We start from the raw sequence: 23,136 nt of genomic DNA, 5'->3' as shown, positions 1-23,136 counted from the left end.
CCCCAGAATTTAGGGACCCCATTTCCATGATCTGACCCAGCAGAGATGCAGAATTTGGAGGTGTGATGAGCTGATGGTGTAGATAGAGATTATTATCTATAGAGCAGAGTTACCTCTTCAGCATCCCTTCCCTTTTCCCTCCCTCCCTCCCTCCCTTCCACCCTCCTCTCCTCCTCTCCTCCTCTCCTCTCCTCTCTCCTCCCTCCGGTACATCTGAAGTTTCCTCTTCAGTTTAAGCTTTGCTGGTCTCGCAGGCTCCACGCTTTATCCTATCGCACCCCAATCCGGGGCTCCGCGGAGAGGAGAGAAGAGGGGACCCCTTCCGTGTCCGCAGCACCCCTTGCTCAGCACTCACCTGGATTACTCAATAATATTTTTGGGGGATTGATCAGAGGAGGCAGCATCTCACCCAGAGAGCATCTTCACATCTGGTACCCAGCCCCAAAAACCTCTGGATCTGTGGGATCTACTAGATCACTGGAGCTCAGGAGGAGGAGGGGGGAACCTGTCACCCCCTTCACCCCATCTACTATTATTACTCTTGGGGTTTCATGTGAAGTGGAGGTGAGCTATGCTTTTGGGAAGACAGGAATCCGTTAAATTAAGGTAAGTGCCATCCAATGCCATGTTCAATAGGTGGAGGGGGGGTCTGCTAGTCCGCACTGGCCAGGTCCATGTGCTGCCCACCTTTTTATGGGGGGGATGAGGGTGGGCATTAGGGTGCCCGTGCCCTGCTATCCAGTAAAGGGTTAATTTTTGGACAGTTTTGGCAAGACTTAACTCTTCCCCTGCGCTGGAGAAGGAGACTGGGGCTGGTCCAGTGCTCAGCATTGTTTTTAGGGGGGGATGAGGGTGGGCATTAGGGTGCCCGTGCCCTGCTATCCAGTAAAGGGTTAATTTTTGGACAGTTTTGGCAAGACTTAACTCTTCCCCTGCGCTGGAACAGTGCTCAGCACTGTTTTTATGGGGGGGATGAGGGTGGGCATTAGGGTGCCCATGCCCTGCTATCCAGTAAAGGGTTAATTTTTGGACACTTTTGGCAGGACTTAACTCTTCCCCTGCGCTAGAGAAGGAGACTGGGGCTGGTCCAGTGCTCAGCATTGTTTTTGTGGGGGGATGAGGGTGGGCATTAGGGTGCCCATGCTCTGCTATCCAGAGAAGGGTTAATTTTTGGACACTTTTGGCAGGACTTAACTCTTCCTCTGTGCTAGAGAAGGAGACTGGGGCTGGTCCAGTGCTCAGCAATCAGCATTGTTTTTAGGGGGGGATGAGGGTGGGCATTAGGGTGCCCATGCCCTGCTATCCAGTGAAGGGTTAATTTTTGGACACTTTTGGCAGGACTTAACTCTTCCCCTGCGCTAGAGAAGGAGACTGGGGCTGGTCCAGTGCTCAGCATTGTTTTTAGGGGGGGATGAGGGTGGGCATTAGGGTGCCCATGCCCTGCTATCCAGTGAAGGGTTAATTTTTGGACAGTTTTGGCAGGATTTAACTCTTCCCCTGCGCAAGAGAAGGAGACTGGGGCTGGAACAGTGCTCAGCAACCTCCCCCCCCCCCCCCCCCACAGGGCTTAAGGAGTTTTTATCGAAACAGTATTTAACCCCTACTTTTCTAAGCAGCTGGCATAACATGGGCAGTTTTGGCAGCAGGTAACCTTGCTTTACCAGCTGCCCCAATTTGTGTTGGCTTAAACCTTTACATTGGTAAGTTGGCTCCGCTTGAGCTGCTTTAACTCCTTAGTGTGTTCCCTGTCATCATTTAACCCTTTTCTGTAAGTGTTTAACCCTTGCAGGCTTGGGTGGCTAGAGTTTTCAGCTCAGTGTAACCCTTTGCTTTCCTGGCTGTTTGTGATCATGGCAAGAAGGGGGGGGGGGGGTTCGAGAGAGCATTGAACCCCTTGACTTTCATATATGTATATATATATATATATATAATTAGCAGCGTTTAACACTTGCTGTGCCAGGTTGGGCCCTGGAGGACAAGGTGTTTGGTCTGGCAAGCAGTTAACCCTGGCTTTGCCAGCAGGCTTTCTCAATCATTGATACTCTTTACTTTTCCCAGTTCTCTGTCATTACAGATATCATAGCTTTGTCTTATGCAGCCTCAGTTAACCCTTATTTCCCCAAGCTGCAACTTACTGCTCACAGTTTCCCAGCACTTAACCCTGGCTTTGCTGTGCCAGGTTGGGCCCAGGAGGACATGGTATTTGGTCTGACAGGCAGTTAACCCTGGCTTTGCTGTGCCAGGTTGGGCCCAGGAGGACATGGTATTTGGTCTGGCAGGCAGTTAACCCTGGCTTTGCTGTGCCAGGTTGGGCCCAGGAGGACATGGTATTTAGTCTGGCAGGCAGTTAACCCTGGCTTTGCCGGCATGCGTTCTCAATCTATTATAATCTATACTTTTTCCCAGTTCTCTGTCATTACAGATGAGATTGGTTGGGCCCTGGAGGATAAGGGGTTGTTCTGGCAGGAACTTAACCCCTGCAGTGCCAACACATTTTCTCAGCTGATTTTTAACCCCTTTTTCCTAGTCGCCTTTCATTACCCTTTACAGATGAGATGGCTTTGTTTTAGGCAGCGTCTGTTAACCCTTACTTTCCCAGCTGCAACTTACTGTTCACAGTTTTTGCAGGACTTAACCTTTGCTTTGCCAGTAAGAAGCGTTTGCAGAGGGTAACCTACCCTTTGACAATTTATTCTATTAAGTATGTATTATTTTTTAGCCTTTTAACTGTTTAACCCTTGCAGATTTCTCAATAAAAGACTGTACATTTAAAAATTGAATGACATTTAAAGTATACACATTTTACATAAACTAGTGCAGATTTTTTTTTTACAGGGGCAAAGGAAGAGGAGGGGGATTTCTCATAATTAGGATGAAGAAAGCTTCTCTTTAAGTTAAAAAGAACAAGCTGTTAAAGTGTAATTCTTTATTAGAATCTTCTTCCTTTTCTCTCAGCAGCACCAGGAAGGAGGAGGGGGGGGGGGGTTTATGTAAGGCTTAACTTTACTTATTTGCAGAGTACATATGCAATATCCAAGGCTGGGCGCAGGAAATCATTCCTCCTTGGTTCTCAGCCTTGTTTTCCACTTTTTACAAATGTGTGTTTGCCTAATTTGGGCACAGCCATCCTTTGTAAGGCTTGCATGGTGAAGGCAAAAAAATCAGTACTTGGAATATATAATATGTACAGTAGGTGGCTACAGCACATTGGCTGTCTGCGAATTGTATACATTACATGTGTAGCCTGGGCATGATCATGCTTTTTAGACAGCATGCACTATATGATCTATAGGAACATTAAGAACCTTATGACTCTATTATGGATGCCTGTGTACAGTGGGTACTGAATCAGCCCATAGATCATGTACATTGCATATACAGAACAGTATTTTAATATTTAATAAGGATATGCTTTGGGGAGTTTATGCATTTTTCCCCTTGGAGGGATTTACTGTACTGTAAGATTTAGGGGTGCAATGTACAGACATCACTTTTGCTCAAGCCAAGAATACACTAATGAAGTGTCTTGTGTATAGAACTGTGCAGATATTGGTACTGTATTATGCAGGAAGGGTAGGACTGTGTCCTTTAAGGATGTCCTATTTTTAATACACGTTTAATTCAAGAGAGTGAAAAATAATAGTGGTGGTTAAAGGGCTTCAGACTTGTCCATTAAATGCCTTGCTCAAGTGGGCATGGTACCCTCTTTACATTTTTTTTTGTCAGCAGTAAGGAATATTAGGGAGTGCCCACTTGCAGACAAAGAACTCCAAATACTTTGGAGCTTCTGTCCTTAGATGAACAATAATCTTGGAAACTCACTTAAATTTGCCATCATTAAGAACAGTATAGTGACATCTTTTTGTATGTAAGATGCTCAAGTGGAAAAATATGCTTTATTAAATTACAAGCTCCTAATTTACCGCTCAGCTGTGAGTTCCTTTCTTTTGCCACTTCTATTTTCTCCTTAGCAAATCTCTCCTATTGTCTTCTCTCTGTCTCCATCATTTCAAATATATGCCTCAATTTTTTTTTTTTGCTTTTGGCTGGCTCAATTTATCTTCTGTGCTCCACTTGTTTTAGTGATTTTTGACTTTTATTTTTTTTTTTTTTTGCATAACCTTGGTACTCCCGCCTTTTTATTTTTTGCTGTTATTTTTTCTAAATCTTTCTCAGGCTCCACTTGAGGTTGGCTATAGGTTCTTTGGAGGTAGGCTGGACACCCTTGTCTTAGATCTTTCTAGAGCAGGCTTTCTCAACATGAAACCCTTGAAATAACTTTCTGATCTCAGTGAACCTCTGCTAATAACTACTTTTATCTTTAACTTATGATATATTAATGTGGTGGTCAGTGGAAACAACGTCTTTTCTACTGGTGGTCAGTCCTACAAATTCTCCCCCTACAGATAGCTAAAAAAATAATTGGTGTCAGTGGTTACTTTTCTAAGAGGCAGAAATTGCTCATTGCTTGGGGATCCCCTATTAACCCTAGATTTCTTCTAGAGGCAGGCAAGGAAACCCTAGCAACATATGGAGGAACCATAGGGTTCCCTGGAACCCTGGTTGAGGAGGGCTGTTCTAATGAGTTATGTTTCCCATCTCATCACTACATCTGACGTACATTGACAGAGCAAAAAGACACCGAATTGTTCCCATTCCTTGCCTCAAACTTCTACCCTCAGAGAATCTTTCAAATAGTTGTCAACAGTCAAGAGAAAAGGTTCAATGTTTTAGAAATGGACTGCCGTAAATTCTACAGCAACATCAAAGTGTAATACATATGCCTGGTTTGGGTTTTTTTATTTGTTTTTTTATATAGTTACAGTCAATGCCTTTCATCTTTTTCATATACTTATGGTGTTTTAGTTGAATATGTTGAATATACAATGTCAACACAGCTTTTTATAGTCTAGAACAGGCATTCTCAGCTTGGGTTTCGTGGTAACCTAGGGTTTCTTCGGAGGCTGCTAGGGATTCCTTGAGTAGTGGTGGGCATAGAGGATTCATTTCCTACCTGACCATCAATGTACAGTGCACTGACCACAAGTGTAAGGTGGCCCTTCTCTCAATGACCATTAATCTAGGGTACTTTTTCCTCTGACATACAATGTAAAGAAGCACTAAATGCCAATGGAAAAAGTCTATTCTCCATTGACCACCAACAAAAAGTGCCACTTCTTCAGTGACCACCAATGCAAAGGATCACTTCTCTGGCTACCAATGGAAGGGGCCACTTCTGCACTGACCATTGACCACCAATAGAAAGGATCACTTCTCTATTGACCACGAATGGAAAGGGCCACTTCTCCACTGACCACCAATGGAAAGGGTCACTTCCCCACTGACCACAAATGGAAAGGGCTACTTCTCTTCTGACCATAAATGGAAAGGGCCACTTCTCCTCTGACCATAAATGTAAAGGGCCACTTTTCAACTGACCATCAATGGAAAGGGCCACTTCTCCACTGACCGCCAATGGAAAGGGTCACTTCCCCACTGACCATAAATGGAAAGGGCCACTTCTCCACTGGCCACAAATGGAAAGGGCCACTTTTCAACTGACCATCAATGGAAAGGGCCCCTATGATTTTTACTATTCGAGTTTCTATTCTAGTCAATATTCTTGTTACCTTTACTTAATGGTTATCACTGAAAATAATGATAGTTCATGGGGTGTTAAATATGATCACATTTGGTTGTAACATTTTCTAAATATACCACATTCTTTATTAATTAAATTCTTTACATCTGTAACTTACTAATCATGATAATGTACCATTACCTGGTTATAAAAGAATTTTTCAGCAGGGGGTTCTGGGGGATAATAAAAATATAATCTTCAAAAGTCCCTCTGGTGCAATAATGATTGAGAAGGACTGGTCTAGCATTATTGACTGTAGCATAATACAGCCCTCTAATATTTTACAGCCCTAACCTAAAGCAGATGTTTATTTGATCACTAAAATGTTAGAGATGTCATTTTAAAAGTCATTATCAATCTTTTTAAATCTACAGATGTTATTAAAATAATACATGGTGATCCTCCTATCAGGTTCATTTTCCAGGAACTTCCTGTTAAAGGAAGACATTTCTCTGTCCCTGGAATATAAAACATACAACAGGATCACCAGACTAAATAGTAAAGGAGTCCACTTTAATTGTTCATCATATGGTCAAAGGCTTGGAAGGACTTAGCGAAATTAAAAATCAGATAGATCTTTAGTTTGCTGGTAAATCACTAGAACAACTGTGCAGCATGTGTCAGTTTGGGCAGAGACTGCAAATTCTCTGTCCTTGTCTCCTTAATGGTCTCCTACATTTTCACACAAGCCTCTGATGAGGACTGCAAGTGGCTGTTTCAACACACATTGTACAGGCATGGTCCACTGTTATCACCATTGGAAAACCCATCCTGAGAAATCTTATGCAGCCATTACTGAAATACACAAATGAAGGAAGTGGCTGCAAAGATGCCGCAGGCAATCAAAATCACTGAGATGTAACAAAGGGTAAATAAAAAACGTGAAGCAAGGTTTTTATTTTAAAAAAAGTAAATTGTTTATGATGCATGCTTTTATAGCAGCATTTTTTAAGGTGGAACTAAAGGCAGAGATGCTCACCTTTTGAATGGTTCCTCTCTGATGCTGGTAATTTTACCTGTGTGCCAGTATTCAGTCCTCTTCATAGGCTGGCACGGAATGACCTCACTCCTGAACATGAGCTGAAGTTAGATGTCCTGGCACACAAGATCAAGTCGGCCACTGTAAGCTGAGTTGCGCATGCGCAGCTTAGCTTACATTCTGGGGATTGCTGTGATCCAGCAGGTTGGTTCAGTTAATTGCAAAAGACACATTGAATGCAATAAAAAGCCTGCCTGCTCACAGTGAGTTATAGAGGATCTTCCCGCTTTAAAGGGTAACAGTTATAGTTCCCAAACTTCTGCTTTAGAGTAAAAACTCTGGTCAGTGCTTAGTTCTCTTTACACCTAAATGAACCACTTAGCATAATCCCAGATGAAGCTTCGGATAAAAACAACCATTCTTTTTTAGCTGTTTATAGGATTTCCAATGGTCTAACAATCATACGCATGTGGATGGATTAAAAAAAAATGAGGAGTATGGCAAATCCCCCTTTTCAGTATATCACAGCTGTCATTGGAGGGGGCAGTCACAGGCACACCACACCTCCCGCCCATTCTCAAGGGTTCTTTGGGAGAGTGAGCACATATAAAAACAAATATTCCGGGAGTACATGCAGGGGCAGACTGGCAACTTTCTGCCCAGAGGGCAAGTACAAACCAGAGGCCCATGGTGCAGTGACTCAGGCCCCCTCCCACTCTTCCTCTTCACGTCCTCCCCCTGACCCCCATCCCAGGCTAAAATCCTGCTCCAGGTACTCTCTACTCACCGGTTCCCAACCTGGCCAGCAGAGGGCGGTTGGGGGGGAGCTGGGACAGCTCGGTCTGGGCTGGCTAGGGGAGGAGAGTTGCCAGTGGGGCATGGAACCGGCCTCTGCTCAGACAGTTTAAACCTTCTATGCTGGAGAGGGATGCCTGCTTTTGTCCTTGTCTTCAACCTGCACTCAGCAGGTCAGTGGTGGGGACTTTTTACTTCTCTTCACCAGGAATCCTTTAGACATGTCTGTGGCAAAAGCGGTGCAGCCTTTTTACAGGACATCAGAGTGGCCCAAGGGGCAATTGCCCCCTGCCCCCTGGCCCAGTCCTCCCCTGAATACAGGTCAATGGATTAGCTAGTTTTCTTTTTGCACACCCCCAGAGCTGGGACAGTAAAAGTAAGAGAAATATGGAAGCTGCCATTGTTGGCGCTTTTTTAAGAATGCTAGTTGTCTGGCTATCGCTCCAGGATTCTGGAGTGGAAAAGGCATGTAGGTTTGAAGTTAGGGCGAGGTCAGAATACCAGATCTGGGAATTTGTTTGAAAATATTGAAGACACGGAATGAGAAATGTAGCCTGTTAGTTAGCACTCAAACGTTGCTATTAGTACCTTTTGAAACGTCTTTAGATCAGAGTTTTACCTTATGCTGAACTCTGGGATTTTTTGTTTATGGTATTCGTTCAGTGGGGTCTACCCACATTGCAAGGGTTTAATGCTGTCAAGTCTATTGGTAGAGGAATAAGCTAAAATATTTACTATGTTCCTTACCACATTGTACAAACAGACTTCCGAAGTGTCTTCTCCTCAAAGCTTCGGCCAGTGTTCACACTCTGATGTCATACCATACAATGCAGGACTTGTAGTCCTGCATCATATGTGAGAATGATGAAGCCTCACCCAAAACCTGGAGCATCGGAGAGAAAAGGTGAGAGCCTGAATCCTGCCAGAGCAAGGAAAAAGGTTTGTATTACCCTTGGGTCACAATAATGCATTTCGGGAAGATATATAAAAAAAATCACACGCTTTCCCAACACACAAAGAAATGCGCTGCTCTTTAGGAGACACGTTGGGATGGCATTAATACTTAATGGCACCATCATACATCAGCAAACACCTTAATTGCAGTGCAATTTTACAAAAGGGTTGGGGACTTAATTTCTTGTGTTTTTGGTGGGTAGGGCAGCCTATTAAAATGAATGGGCTTCCCTACACGAGACATGCGGGAATGCACAAAAAACATGTGTGCACTGGGTCGCAAGGGTGAACCTAGCTTTACAGCTTATTCCTCTGCCCTTAGAACTAACAAGTAGTTAAACCTTGCAGTGCAGGGAGAAGGGACCTGCAAGGGTATTTTTTTACAAAAATCCCAGAGTTTAGCTTTAAATTAATTAATTTCACAACAGGATGCCAAAGAAAATTGAATTAAAATGTTGGCTAAAGGACTCTGTGCTTCTAGATATTTAGTCCCTATATGGGTGCTAGTGCTTTGATGTTCTACCCCAGGTCACATTATAATGCTCTCTGCAAATTGCCCATACAGCACCTTGACATCTTCTTCATGTCTTCTCCCTTAGGTGCCGTTTGCTATCATGACTGATGGCGAGAGAAGAGAGCCTTTTCAGCCTCTGGCAGGGGATGACATCAGGGTTCCCATCCCCCCCATGCCACCGGTGGGGGATCCCACGGAGGAAGACGATGGTGGAAGTGCAGAAAAGTCGGCCTTGGGGAGCATGGGTTCTGGAGAATCATCTGGACAAGGTCAGAGTCAACGGCAAGGCTCCGAAGAAGAAGAGCAGGTTCCCTACCCGGCTTTGGCTCCCACCGTGTTCTTCTGGCTCCATCAAACCACCCGACCGCGAAGCTGGTGCCTCAAACTGGTCTGTAACCCATATCCTTTCCGAGGGTGCTGGAAAACATATTGAATCTTTGTTGTGCCCGATTCCTCTCATGTAGGATGGGGCAGTTGGTAGGATAAGTCATGTCCTTTTAAAATGCCTGAGTTGAGTATAAATGTTATATTTTGTTGGATGGAAACCTAAGATGGGCTAATACATTGGGAGAACCACATGGCTTCCATCTCTTGGCTGACTTGAAGTGGTAGTGCTGCTGAAGGAACATAAGGCAAAGCATACTAGTTAATAAAGGAAAACTCTGGTCTAATTATGAAGCAAGCTATTGCTCACTAAACATAACCAGTTAATATTTTAGCCACCTTCTATTGTCCTCACAATTTTTTTATCAATACCCACCTTTTCCTCTACATGGTGCACAAAAGGGGGCGCAACAGGCAAACTTCAAATACAATTTCACCCTCAGTGGCTAAAATATAAAGTTGTGCTCACGTACCTGGTAGATACCTGAGGATCCTGTGTTAAAAAATTCCCTTCCATAGAAAATGTTTTTTTTTTTTTTTTTTTTTAATGGTGGTTTTGCGCCTAATGTATACAAGGGGCATGTATTGGAGTTTTTCTTCAAACTTTATGAAATGCTTTATGTTTCTTGGGATCTGGCGGATGCCAGAGGAGATATCATTTTGCTGGGACCCTTAAGCTGTGTCAGAAGGAGTCACTTATATCAGGAGAAGCGAGTATGCTGGTTATTAAGCCTTGGAAAAAATGGCGGTGCCCTGGTTTGGGAATCATTGTTCTTATTTTCTGGATCGCAAGTAACTTGGCAGTGCCTCTTTGGGATTTATTATATGTATAGTTTATTTTTAATTATCTGATGTGGCTTATGCTGATTGCTGTGATGATGCTGTTTCTTTGCCTTCAGTGCTGAATAGACTGACACTCGTAACCCTGTTAGCCTTGTTTGCCAAAAACTGTCTCCATGTATTGAAGTGTCTGAAGGCCTTCACCAACCCACTGGATCTTCCATTCATGGTTCTATTGCAGAATGAGATAAACTAATGTGCAAAAAGAGTGCTCCAACCTTTACGCCTTGGGTTAAAAGGGTACCTGTTACCATATGGCGTCCGCAGAACTTTGTTAAGGGGGGGGCATCATTTTAAGGTCATCTATGCTCCCCCCCTTTTTTCGACAATGTTTTAATTTAAAGTTTCATATCTAGTCTACAGTCTGTTTAACAATCCTGTGTGCCCCTGTGTCTGTGTTTTATAAAAAAGAAAGCCATTCTTTACCATTTTTAAGAGCGCCATCTCCGCTCACGTGACCCCGCTGCCTCTCTCCTCCTCTCAGCCTCTCCTCCTCCCCTCCTCCTCCCCTCCTCCTCCCCTCCCAACTGACGTCAGTGGGGAATCATCAGCCCCACCCACTGCAGGCAGCTGTCCAAAGAGAAGAGAGCCGGCGGGTCACGTGAGCGGCAATCCGTGCTCTGAAAACTGGTAAAGAACGGTTTATTTTTTTTAAACACATACACAGGTGCACGGGCACACAGGATTATTAAACAGACAAGACAGTATGGTATAAAGTGGCTTTACAACCACTTTAAAGGGGAAGTTGAGAGTCCAGGGGGGCACCTGTCACCAAAAATAGGGCACTTTACTTGGGACTTTAGTCCAGTCTCAGAGAATTCAGCCTTTTTGGCCTCCAGCTGCTGTAATTTCATTAGTTCTTCAGAAATTAATAGACTAAACTGTGGTTTACAAAACTGTTGCCTGAAGGTGACAGGTACACTTTATATAAAAAAACAATGTTGGGCTCAGCATTTTCTGTCTTCTGTCTAGTAATTTTAAGTGCCAACCATTGTTTTCCAGAACAGGTCCAGTTATGAAGGAGAAGTCAAGACAGGCAGTAGCCAGGTGGTCAGTGGTCAGGCTGTGGGGTTGCACTGTAAACACTTGTTCTTTGCTGGTGTCTTAATGAGATCATTCACGTTTCAAATGGCGGCAATAGGGCACGGTGAATAAACCATGGTGTTTGAGATAGGGCTGTTGTAAAAATTGACCTTGTCCAGCCAAGACTTAAAAAAAAAAAAGAGCCCTCCTGAGTGACATTATCATAAAATGCTTCTTGTATGGCACGAGCTAATTATCGTAAGCAGCCTAAATGGCGCTTGGGAATTCACTGTCCGCTAAACTGAAATTTAAGCTTAATCAGTAAAGCAAAGAACAGGATATAAAGTGTAAGAACTCTAGCAACCGATCCCAAATCATCCTGTACATTTTGGTTATCTAGAATCCAATTGAGTGCTAAAGATGAGTACACTTTCCACGTCTTCTTATCTCTTGATAATTAGTCTTTAAAATAAGCCAAACAGTAAGTGATACGCTTGATAATGTGGTATATCTTGGTGCTATATGGCTGTTGGTAATAAATTTGCATATTGTTTTTTTTATGAATTATGCGTTATTATGCTAAATTTGCCCTATTGCAAACCGGCTCTCAATTATTATATTTTGGGTGAGCCCAATTAAAACCATAGTAGATGTCAATAATGAATTATAGGAACTCACCCAAGCTCTACTGCAAAAAAAGGATATTAGGCTTTGTCTCGGTGCTCTGGCTATCCCGTCCAACATGGATCCACAGAAATTAAAAGCCATACAATCACTCCTTAGGAAATTGTATTTTGCACTAAAGCAGTTACAACATCTTGAAAATCGAACGCGTTTCGGCCTACGCCTTCCTCCTAGCAAGGAGAAAGGCTTAGGCCGAAACACATTAGAATTTCCAAGATGTTGTAACTGCTTCAGTGTAAAATAAAATTTCATAAGAAGGAGCGATGGTGTGCCGGCTTTTGAGTTCCATAGTAGACATCAGGCTTTCGGGATCTGAAAGTGTGACAGTTTGAAGGTATGATGTCACCATTGCAGGCCAGGAACACTATATACCAGTGTTGGCAAACCTTGGCACCCCAGATGTTTTGGAAATACTTTTTCTATGATGCTCAACTACACTGCAGTGTGCATGAGTATCATGGGAAATGTGGTTCCAAAACATCTGGGGTGCCAAGGTTCGCCATCACTGCTAGATACAGTCAACTTTTTGCATTTTTGATATTTTATGGCACAAGTGTCCATTTTGGTTGTATAAAATAGTTCAGAATCTGGTTTGTAAAATATGTGTGATTGAATGATGATGTCATAAAGCCTGTCTGGTGCGTTTGTAGACTTGTGCAACAAATTAGTCCACAGTTAGATGATGGTTGCTCTGGCTTTGCATTAACAAAGCCCAAATAGCGAGATAGTCAATAAAAAGGAGGGGGAGGGGGGAACGGGCAATGCACATAACAACATTATGCATTGCGTGTTTTTTAATATGACTGTTTATGCTACAGAGCTGCAGGAAGCTCAGCGGGGAGTGTTGGGGCAGGGATGGGATTTTTACAAATCATTAATTTTTTATTACAAATGTATTATTTTATTAATATTTATTCATTACTAATTTATCATTTTAATACAAATCACTTTATTCTGAACTCTAGTCTTTACAGCATAGTTTTGAACATACCCTGTTATGAAGTGTGTGTATATATACTGTATGTATACAGTGTGTATATATTATCTCTCTCTCTCTCTCTCTCTCTCTCTATATATATATATATATATATATATATATATACACACACACATATATATATATATATATATATATATATATACACATATACATATATATATATATATATACATATATACATATATATATATATATATATATATATATATATATATATATTTATTTATTTATGTATATATATATATATATATATATATATATATATATATATATATATATATGTGTGTGTATATATATATATATATATATATATATATATATATATATAGAGAGAGAGAGAGAGAGAGAGATAATATATGTATATATACTCTTTTTTAAATTAAAAATAAAAACATTCTCAATTCAATTAAACCTGCACTCTGGAATAACAAAATATAATCTAAATACATTCTTCGTGCATTTTTACTTGAATCCTAGTGTATTTTGTGTATTTGTTCCAGATCTGTGCAGTAATCCAGTGTTAAAATTTACCTTGGTGTAGTAACTTCCTGTATGAAGACCAGTCACTGCTGCTCTCTCTCCTTGTGCAGGGTGACTGGTCTTGTCTCTGCCCCCTCCTGTACTTTCTGCAGGCAGCCTGTAGTGGGTGGGGCCTACTGGGTCCCTCCCACAGCTCTGCTCTCTGCACAGGCTATGTACAGCACAGTGATGATGTCACTACTACTTTTACACGGTAGTATCTGGGCTTGGAAAGGCATTTGGGCCACACATGGTGGTTTTATATCTGTTGTGGCTATTGAGAATTATATTTAAACAAGAGCTTTTGGGCCAGATAATGGATCTGTGAATAGGAAGGCTAAATCAACTCACAGATTTCAATGGAGCACACCACAGTTTATTGATGGACACCTCCAGCCCCATAACAGAAAGTCTGCATCTCCATACATAGGATGTAAACAATGCAGGCGCCTGTGCATTGCATCCATGATGCACTGATCACGGTTGGAATGCTCCACAGACTTAAATGCACAAATGTTATGCCCATTAATGTGGGTGCATTTAATTAATTTATTTGCAAAAGGTGGGTTATACCTTTCGGAAAAGTAAAATAAGACTTCTGGCTTTCTTTTTCCATCACTTCTGATCTGCTTGGTTGATGCAAAACAGTGACTGAAAGTATCAAACGTATGGGGTGCTAGGATCCAATATCCATCCCTCCTTGATATCAAACATAGATAATTTGATAAGCCAAATTCTGACATCTAGAAATGTAATGTTAGAAAAAAAAAAAAAAGATAGCATTAAACTGTTTTTGACTGTCCAAATAAAATGTATTTGTCATAAATAATAAAAAGTAATAATATGAAAAAGAAAATATGATAAAAAAAGTAATATAAAATAAAAAAAATATATATTATAAAAATATTACATATATAAAAACAATTCAGCTCACAGTATATTCATTTTGATTGAATGATTGTATTTGCAAACATTACCAGGATTATTTATTATAATAATGGAAAGTTTATGCATATCATAAGGATAATACAGTAAACCCCCCTCCATCGCGGGGGTTACGTTCCGGACCCACCCGCGAAAAGTGAAAATCAGCGAAATAGAAAAACCCTATTAAAATACACTCTAGGCATGTTTTTTTACTTTCACTGTACTTTTAAAAGCATTTTAAGGTCTTTAAACACACTTTTAAAACAATAGAAACACATTTAAACACATAAAAGATACTGAGAGACAGAGCAAGAGCAATGGAAAACACAAAAATATTTAATTAACAATGATTTAATTAGTAAAATAATATTAATAGGTCTTACAGAAAGAAAAACGCAAAATACCGGGACTGCAAAAACTGAACCGCGATATAATGCCGCTTTACTGTAATACATTGTACACTGTGGATTTAGGATTATTATTTTGGATGGTAAATTTTACGTAGCACTTTATTTATATTTATTTTTTATATTATAACAATAATGCATTTATAAAAAAAAATTTAAAAATCCGACACGTTTCAGGTGGAGGGCCCCTTGCATCGGGGTTTAGGAATTTGGACAAAAGGTCTGTATTCTGGGAATTAAATTGCATATGTACAATTGCCAATATAATAAGATAAAAGCATTTATTTACTAAAGCCAGAGAGTGCAAAATCTGGTGCAGCTGTGCATGGTAGCCAATCAGCTTCTAACTTCACCTTGGTCAATTAAGCTTTGACAACAATTACCTGGAAGCGGATTGATTTCTATGCAGAGCTGCACCAGATTTTGCACTCTCCAGTATTAGGAAATCCCCCCAAAGACTTATGTATAAGGTGCAATACCCTAGACCAGGGATCCTCAAACTACGGCCTTCCAGCTGTTGTGGAACTACACAACCCATGAGGCATTGAAAAACTCTGACTTTCACAGGCAGGACTAGGCATGATGGGAATTGTAGTTCCTGAACAACTGGAGGGCCATAGTTTGAAGACCCCTGCCCTAGATGGTCACCTACCCATGACTGATTGAGCTATTAAATAGATAATTTGGGTTGCTATTAATGGTTGATCACTTATTACAGGCAGGGGAGGACTGGCAAGGGGGGCAGGGTGGCAATTGCCCCCCGGGCCACTCTGAAAAGTGGTAAAAACTGGTAAAAAGGCCTCACTCAGGGCTGGATTAATGTAGGGGCCAGACACTGTATACAGCTGCAAGTCCAAAACCAGGTGGGCATGGACGGTAAGCTGATTCGATGGTTCAATGGGCCACTTGACAAGACTTGCCCCCCAGACCTAAGGCTGCCAGCCCTCCCCTGATTACAGGTAACCTCACCATTTTTGCTCTTTTGTATAAAATAAGCCCCATGACTCCCAGATAACCCCATCCTCTTGGCAGAATCTGATTCCTATCATGGCTGCTGATAATACAAGCTTTTCGGCAAAGTTCCAAGTAAACGTTTTCTTGCATCAAGGCAAAGCAAGGGGCACACGCAGCCTGTCACCGCCAGACATTAACCAGCCCCTATCCAGCTATGTTGTGGGTATTTTAAGCTTGTATTGCCCCGGTAACCACCAATAGAGGAAAAAAAAATGAACAACGCAATGCAAGGGCCCGGCACTGATAATAATTTTAATTTAGATGCGTTGTGTATAAGAGGCTGAGATGGGGCCGGGGACGGGAAGGCAACTTTTTCCATTATTTGCCAGATGATTTACTTGGACTAGAACAGAGCGGCTTCCTAATTGCGTTAGGTCCCGGCTGGCACGAGTACAGCACTATAGGAAATGGTGCTGGCAAATTAACAAATTATCTTCTTCTATTTAATGTGGCGCTGTCATAGGAAGAAATATGTCAGAAGGAATGCCAGTGCCCAAAAGCAAGAGGTGCGGGCGTGAACTTGCTAAATTCACAGAAAAGGGAGCTGTTTCCCAAAGATTTGTACTTCTGTCCATGCAGTCCTGAGATTTATTCAGCTCTGTCACACAGTTTTGCCCTTGTTGGCAAAGCAAGAGACCTGAATTTTCTCTATTGCAGTTAAATAACACGGGTCTTGTCTCTTACAAGCCAGTGACTGAACAGTGAAAGGAGAAGCAGCAGATAATTTCATCTCTGCCATTCTGCTCTCTTCTCCTATCAGCATGCCCCTTGTAAGCACAGAAGCACTGCAGCACACTTGAGGCTGATACTAGGGCAGATTGAAGTAGTTGTTCTGCTTGCAATAAAAAAAATACACTTACTGATGTAATAATGAATACAGAGGTTTAATAATGTCTGTCTGTTAGTTTTAAAGTGAACCTGCCATCTCACCCATTCAAAGCAAACAGGTTCTCTTTTTTTTTTTAAGTAGTAATTTTATTGGCAATATTCAAAAATAATAACATGATAAGGCAAAACAGTGCCATGTTATGAAATTCACATATGACATTAGGTATAATGATGGTTGCTGAGAAAAATAAGGTAACAGGTTCTCTTTATAGCTCACCTTTATTCCTACTAATAGTTACTTGTCACAGTCAGCCCTGAGTAGAAATCTCTGTGTAAGCTCTTTGTTGAAGGACCTTCCCCAACATGACATTGCTTGGGCATGGCAATTGGTAATAGTGGGAGAGAGAGGAGACAGCCACACGCTCCTCAATACTTCTACATACTGGGTATCTCTAATAAATAAGGTGGGTGAGCGCAGAGATTGTAGACATTAGTAGCCGAGGACAAGACTCTAAATAGAAACTGTTGCTTTGCTTTATTTAGTCAGGTTAATCCAGCCAAACTGATTTTATTTTAATTTTTTAGTAGTTGTTTTTGTTTTTTCAATTTTTCAAATTTTTGTAATGGATTTTTTATATATTTTTTTTATTGTCACAATAAATATGAAATTCTTGTTTACGAATAAGATAAGATATGAGATAACATATATATATATATATATATATATATATACATACATAATACCTGACAATTAAATATTATATATATATATATATATATATATATATATATATACATACACAGTATATATATATATATATATATATATATATATATATATATATATATATATATATGTATATATATGTATTTATTTATATACATAATACCTGACAATTAAACATAAACATAAATAAAAGGTGAGGGGTGTACTCACTTTTGTGAGATACTGTATATATACATATATATATATATATATATATATATATATATATATATATACATATGTATATATATATATATATATATATATAAATAATGTATATATACATATACATATATATATATATATATATATATATATATATATATATATATATATATATATAAAGATACTGTACATATATATATAATACCTGACAATTAAACATAATACATGATAAAGGATTCTCAGAGTGCTATGGCTTAACTAAAGAGACAGCACAGCAGAACCTGCTTTGGGGTTTGGTTTGTCTTTTTGCACTTTGGTTTAAATACATTAGGTATAGTCGTGGGACTTGTCTGCTTACCTGAGCTCCATTAGAGAGGTTTCTCCACAATTACTATCACGGTTTTAACACACTGTAAGGGGAATCTGCAGCATGGACACAAAAATAAAAATCTGACAGGGGTTCTAACCTTCACCATCTGTCTGTGTTTCAGTGGGAGAGTTCCCCTCACCTGTCTGGGGAAAAGTCATCAGGACTGGAAGGGTAGATTTCCTAATGGAGCACCACAAAGCTTTTCTAATCCCCCCCCAATATTTCCCTACTCTATCCAAAACTAGTAAAAAGAAAAAAAAATGGCTTGAGATACACTTTACTTTTCCTAGCATAGCTTCCAACTGTCCTTTTTCTGTATAGACTGACCCACACGTTCCTCCTAAGTTGTCCCTCTATTTGGTCTGATGTAATAACCTGTATTAAGCATTCACATTATTTCTAATAGCCCCTTAAAGGAGCAGGCATCCATTTTTTTTTTTTTTTTTTCATTTTACTATGCAGCCACGCACGGAGGTCGGCCATTTTGCTGGTTTGAAACACTTAAATTACATCGTAGCTTACAGGTGTAATTTTGCTTTCAGTTTGGTGAGTTTTATTCTGCTGATTTAATAAACTTTGAGTCAAACTTACTACACTATGGGACTCTCCTGCTGATTTCTCCTGACTCCTATGTGCCTAATCTTTGGATGTGGATGAGGGGTTTTACGATTAGGATCTATCCGGATCTGAGGCTGTGTGATCCTCATTAAATCACCCAATGTGCACTAGACCATTATGGAAATAGTGGTCCATACCATGCGGTAAGAGTCAGTGTGTTCATTAGTGACGGTGGAGGATTATGTTTTTGCACCTTTATATGAATCATACACTGTGGTGGAAGATTACAACATGAATTTTACCTTTGGGATTTTTTTCATACTTGTTGTTTTACGGAACCTTGTTTGGAGCGCTACATTTGGTTTTATATTGTCATTTTACTATGGCGTTTGTTTCAATCGGTAATTGTGTAGAACTCACTGGTATCTGTATCTCCTGCTAGTTATCCCTCTATCCCTTACCAGAGTCTATTCTCCGTCTTTGCGAGGTATGATAATCCTCCCAGTACAACAGCCTTACCTGCCATCTCTCAGGGTTTTCAGGGATCTTTCAAGGTTTATGCCGGGAATCTCACAGCCAGATCTTAGGACTGTTTTTTTAGTTGAATTTATCTTCTGTATACTTTGTCTCCTTAAAGCAGACTAGCATCAGATATTTTTGGTGTATCACATGATATATATGTTTTTTAAGTATAATATTCTATACCAGGTGGTCTATAAACTTTCTAAACAAAGGGCCAATTTACTGTCCTTCAGACTTTAGGGGGGCCAGACTGTGCCCAGTGGAAGTAAACAAAGCCCGATATTTGATATTAGAGGGACAAATGGTTGGTGTCAGTGGGAGGAATAGTGCCCCATTTTTGTTGTCAGTGGAAGGAATTATGACTCATCATTGGTGTCAGTGGAAGGAATAGTGCCCCATTTTTGTTGCCAGTGGAAGGAATTATGCCTCATCGTTGGTGTCAGTGGAAGGAATAGTGCTCCATTGTTGGTTTCATTGGCAGGAATAAGGGCCATATAAAGGCAAGCAAAGGGCCACATTCAGCCCCAGTTTGGAGACCACTGTTCTACTGTGACCACTGTTCTATACCAGAGGGGAAATCTTGGTAGACATAACATAAACTTACATAGATTTTAACCCTACACCATTTGTTAAACAATGCTGTTTGTTGGTTATTGATGAAGGTTCTTTGAGCCTTTCAGAAAGTCAGTGTTAACTGGTGGAAGCATGGCATGGTTAAAGGGGATAAATTTGGTCACATATGGTAAAACTGATCTCTGGGGAAAACAAAATGGCCCTTTGCAGTAGGGCTATCCATGAACCCTTTTACTTACCTGATCCTCTCCTCCCTGGGTTGTAAGACAGGTCCCCACAGACTATTCTCTTCTTCGCAGGTCCTCTGATTTCATCAAAATCAATGCAAAACCCATAATCCTGCATTGGATGTGAGGATGCTGAGGGGATAGTCGACTGCCAGAGAGTAAGGGAGAGTAAGGGAGTAGAGGAGAGCGCAGGCTGCTGGGGGAGTGGAGATTTGGCTAGGTAAAAGTGCTTTTAATGGCCCCGTAGGCATAAATGCATTTGACCCTTAAAGTGGGGGACAGCTCCACTGTAAGGGGTGATTGTTCCTTTCCCTGGAGATGGGCTTTAAAGATCTTTATAAATGTGCTGTGGGTCAGATTGGTTGTTAAGTTATGATGAGCTGAGCCTGGGCCTGAGATCTACTTAGGGTGTCCACTAGGGTTTATGAAGTGTGCCTGAAGACGTTTGACCCCTTAAGTCCAATATGTTTGAGTAGTGTGATTGCTCCGTACTGTATCCTGGCCTGCTTGAAAGAGGCGGACTGGGGGTAGGGAGATGACCACCACCATGCTGTGATCAACGTGTATGTATGTATGGAACTCCTATGGATTACTGAGCACTTATGGATCATGAAAATAGGAATCACTTTGATTTATGACAGGTGTGTTTGGGCCTGGCACAATGTGATCATAGTCCCGCAGGAGATTGGGGGGCAATTGTACAAAGGATAGAAGTGTGCGTACACCTTTGGCATTGGAGTGAATACACTGACCTTGAAGTATTGCAAGCCAGTTGAAGAGTTGCCCTCTCGCGGTTATGTTTTGGCTTAAAAAAAATTGGAAACCCCATCAGCACCCGCAGGGGAGTAGGGACAATCTTAGGCTAGTAGTGTGAGTACACGCTTAGTGTGGCATTGAAGTGAATATACTGAACTTGAAGCATTGCAAGCCAACTGAAGAGTTGCCCTCTCGCAGTTACGTTTTGGCCTAAACAAAACTGGAAACCCATCAGCACCCACAGAGGAGTAGGGACAATCTTAGATTTGTAGTGTGAGTACACCCTTAATGTGGCATTGAAGTAAATACACGTAGCTTGAAGCATTGCAAGCCAGTTAAATAGCTGTCCACTTGCAGTTTGGGCTTCAAAAAAAAAAAGGGAAACCCATCAGCACATCCTCGAACATGTTCCAATAATTTGTAATCTCATTGATATTCGAGGCCCATTGGTGTTGGGCCAGATTGGACATCACTGAGCCATGGCTGCTGTTCCTAAAAAACAAATCAAGGAGGATTCCTGTGGTATCAAATGCTATGTTCAGGGTGACACGTTTAAACCAATCCAAGGCTTACCTGATACGGGATGTTCAAAACTATGACAATCACTTGTGGACGTGGCTGTCACGCTTACCCCTAATGCATGTGGTCAGGCACTATAGCTGGCTTCTGTGTTCTTCACCTATAGCAGCCCCCTTTCCCATAGGGCAAGCAGGCCTACCAGTACATGATTCCCCCCAGGACTTATACACAATGCTATAGTGCCTGGCTACCACACCAGGGCAGGTGCTTACTGAGTACAGCAAACAGGTACTTGCAGTTGGCAGACAGGCAGAGTAATTCAATGACAGTCCAGGTCCAAGGCAGGCAAGGCTCAGAATAGTCAGGGTCAAATCCATAGTCAAAATGCAGGCAGAGTTCAGAGAATAGTCAATATCCAATCCAAGGTTGTCAATAAGGGAATCCAAACAGCAGAGCAGGACAAGACAAACAGAAAGCTTGGAGCACACATGTCACAAACACAGTATCACAAGCATGAGACTGCAGGCTTGGCTGGCTTAAATCAGGTTTGGTCTCCACCCAAAGACTGGCCACATCAATCCATCTGCAGATGGACAAACAGGCAGGGATGCATCATAGCCAAAACCAGGATGCTGGAATGAGACCAGCAGCTATCAAGAATCAGAAGAGCTAAAACCACTTGGGGTCAATATATATATTTGACACCACTGGGGTGCAGTGGCTTTATCACATGTCACATAGTCTTATATAGCACAACCCCTGTGTGCCTCAAAAAACAAAAAAACAAAAAAAAAAAAGTTCTTACATTTCTTTTATAAACAATGTGATGAAGGAGGTTCTGGTCTTTATACACGAATTCCTGCGGACCTGAATGCACTTACAGAAAAAAAAAATTGGTGCAAACTTTTTCAAACTACTGAATTACGAACGGAGATACGTGACTGAATAGACATTGCCTGCACAGGTGTGAACAGGACCTCAGAAGGAAGCAGCAGCCCTGGATTTGCATATAACAATGGGGTGTTATAGAACTGCCCGCCCTGTATATATCTCTTCGCACTCCACGTGGTCGGGGAATATTTGGCAGGTTAGTGTGCCTTTAATCAGCATGACATCATTAACTGTGCAGTGCCCGTATCGCCATATTAGGCAATAGCCTGCAGAGGCTGGTTGGTGTTCGGGCTTTTGCAGCCCTCTGTGACACTGTTGTGGCAGAGGCTGGGGGGGGGGGGGGATTGACTCTGGGGAAGCAGGCCGACACTGGATTGTATATAAACCTCCGTCTTTTATACACACGGATGGGCTGTCTGCTTGTCTGCTTCGTGAAGCCCAGGAAACATTTTCTGCTGATTGATTGCCTGTTCTGATCCAGACTTTGCATGCAAAGACCTCTTCCCTTTCTCAGATCCTGTTTTCCCCATCCTGTCCTTTGTATGTGTCAAAGACAGTATCACTTGCACCTCAGAGCCTCTTCCTTAGACTTAAAGCAGAACTCCAGCCAAAGAAAACAAGTTTAAAAAAAGGCCTTATACAGATAAAATAAGTAAAAATAGCTTTGCTGCAAACTTTACCCTAAAACCAGAGATTTTACTGCAGTACTTATTTTTCATCACTAGATGTCCTCAGTCTGTTGGTCGGCATCCTTCAACCCACTTCCTCTGAGCCCAGGCCATCCTGGACACACCCCCAGCCTGAGACTGGACGGTTAAGGGGAAGCAGCACACTGATCAGTGGCGGCTGGTGCTCCATGGGCCGGGGGGGCACCATACCCACCCCCGGACCACACCAGGCCGCTGCACACTGCACCCCCCCCGGACCACAGGGAGACAGGAGAGACAGGACAGGAGACAGGACAGGACCCCCCCCCTCACGCACCCTGCCTGGATGCAGCAGCAGGCGGCGGCTTCGGCTTCTTCCCTCTGTCTCCTGCGTCTCCTCCCTCCTCCTCAATGCGCTTCTGCTTTCGACCAATCGGGAAACGGGTCTCAAAACCCGCTTCCTGATTGGCCAGGAGGAGGATCCGTGTAGCAATAACGAATTTTCATTCGCTGTTGTCACACAACTGGGTGGGCTTGGGGCGCACTGCTCTGCGCCCCGAGCCTACTCTTCTTTTTAGACTGTGAGAGCCTCTGGCTCTAATCACATGGTTAAAAAAAAAAAAAAGCCCCATT

General features: G+C 41.7%; 1 protein-coding gene across 4 annotated transcripts in view; it reads left to right on the top strand.

Annotated features, from left to right (window-relative positions):
• Positions 1–219: 219 nt before the first annotated feature.
• The window catches only part of CACNA1H (calcium voltage-gated channel subunit alpha1 H), a 742,004-nt gene continuing 719,087 nt past the window's right edge, over positions 220–23,136 (top strand). For all 4 annotated transcript variants that reach the window (XM_082260602.1, XM_082260600.1, XM_082260601.1 and 1 more), the window contains exons 1-2: positions 220–606; positions 8,969–9,282. In XM_082260602.1, the coding sequence (XP_082116728.1) occupies positions 8,984–9,282 (299 nt within the window). In that variant the 5' untranslated portion in view covers positions 220–606; positions 8,969–8,983. The remainder of the gene's footprint in view (positions 607–8,968; positions 9,283–23,136) is intronic.

Source organism: Pelophylax lessonae (assembly GCF_965119305.1).
Source record: "Pelophylax lessonae genome assembly, chromosome: 6".
Classification (NCBI taxonomy): Eukaryota; Metazoa; Chordata; class Amphibia; order Anura; family Ranidae; genus Pelophylax; species Pelophylax lessonae.
Note: the sequence above shows the minus strand (reverse complement) of the source record. Positions and strands in the feature narration are given on the sequence as shown.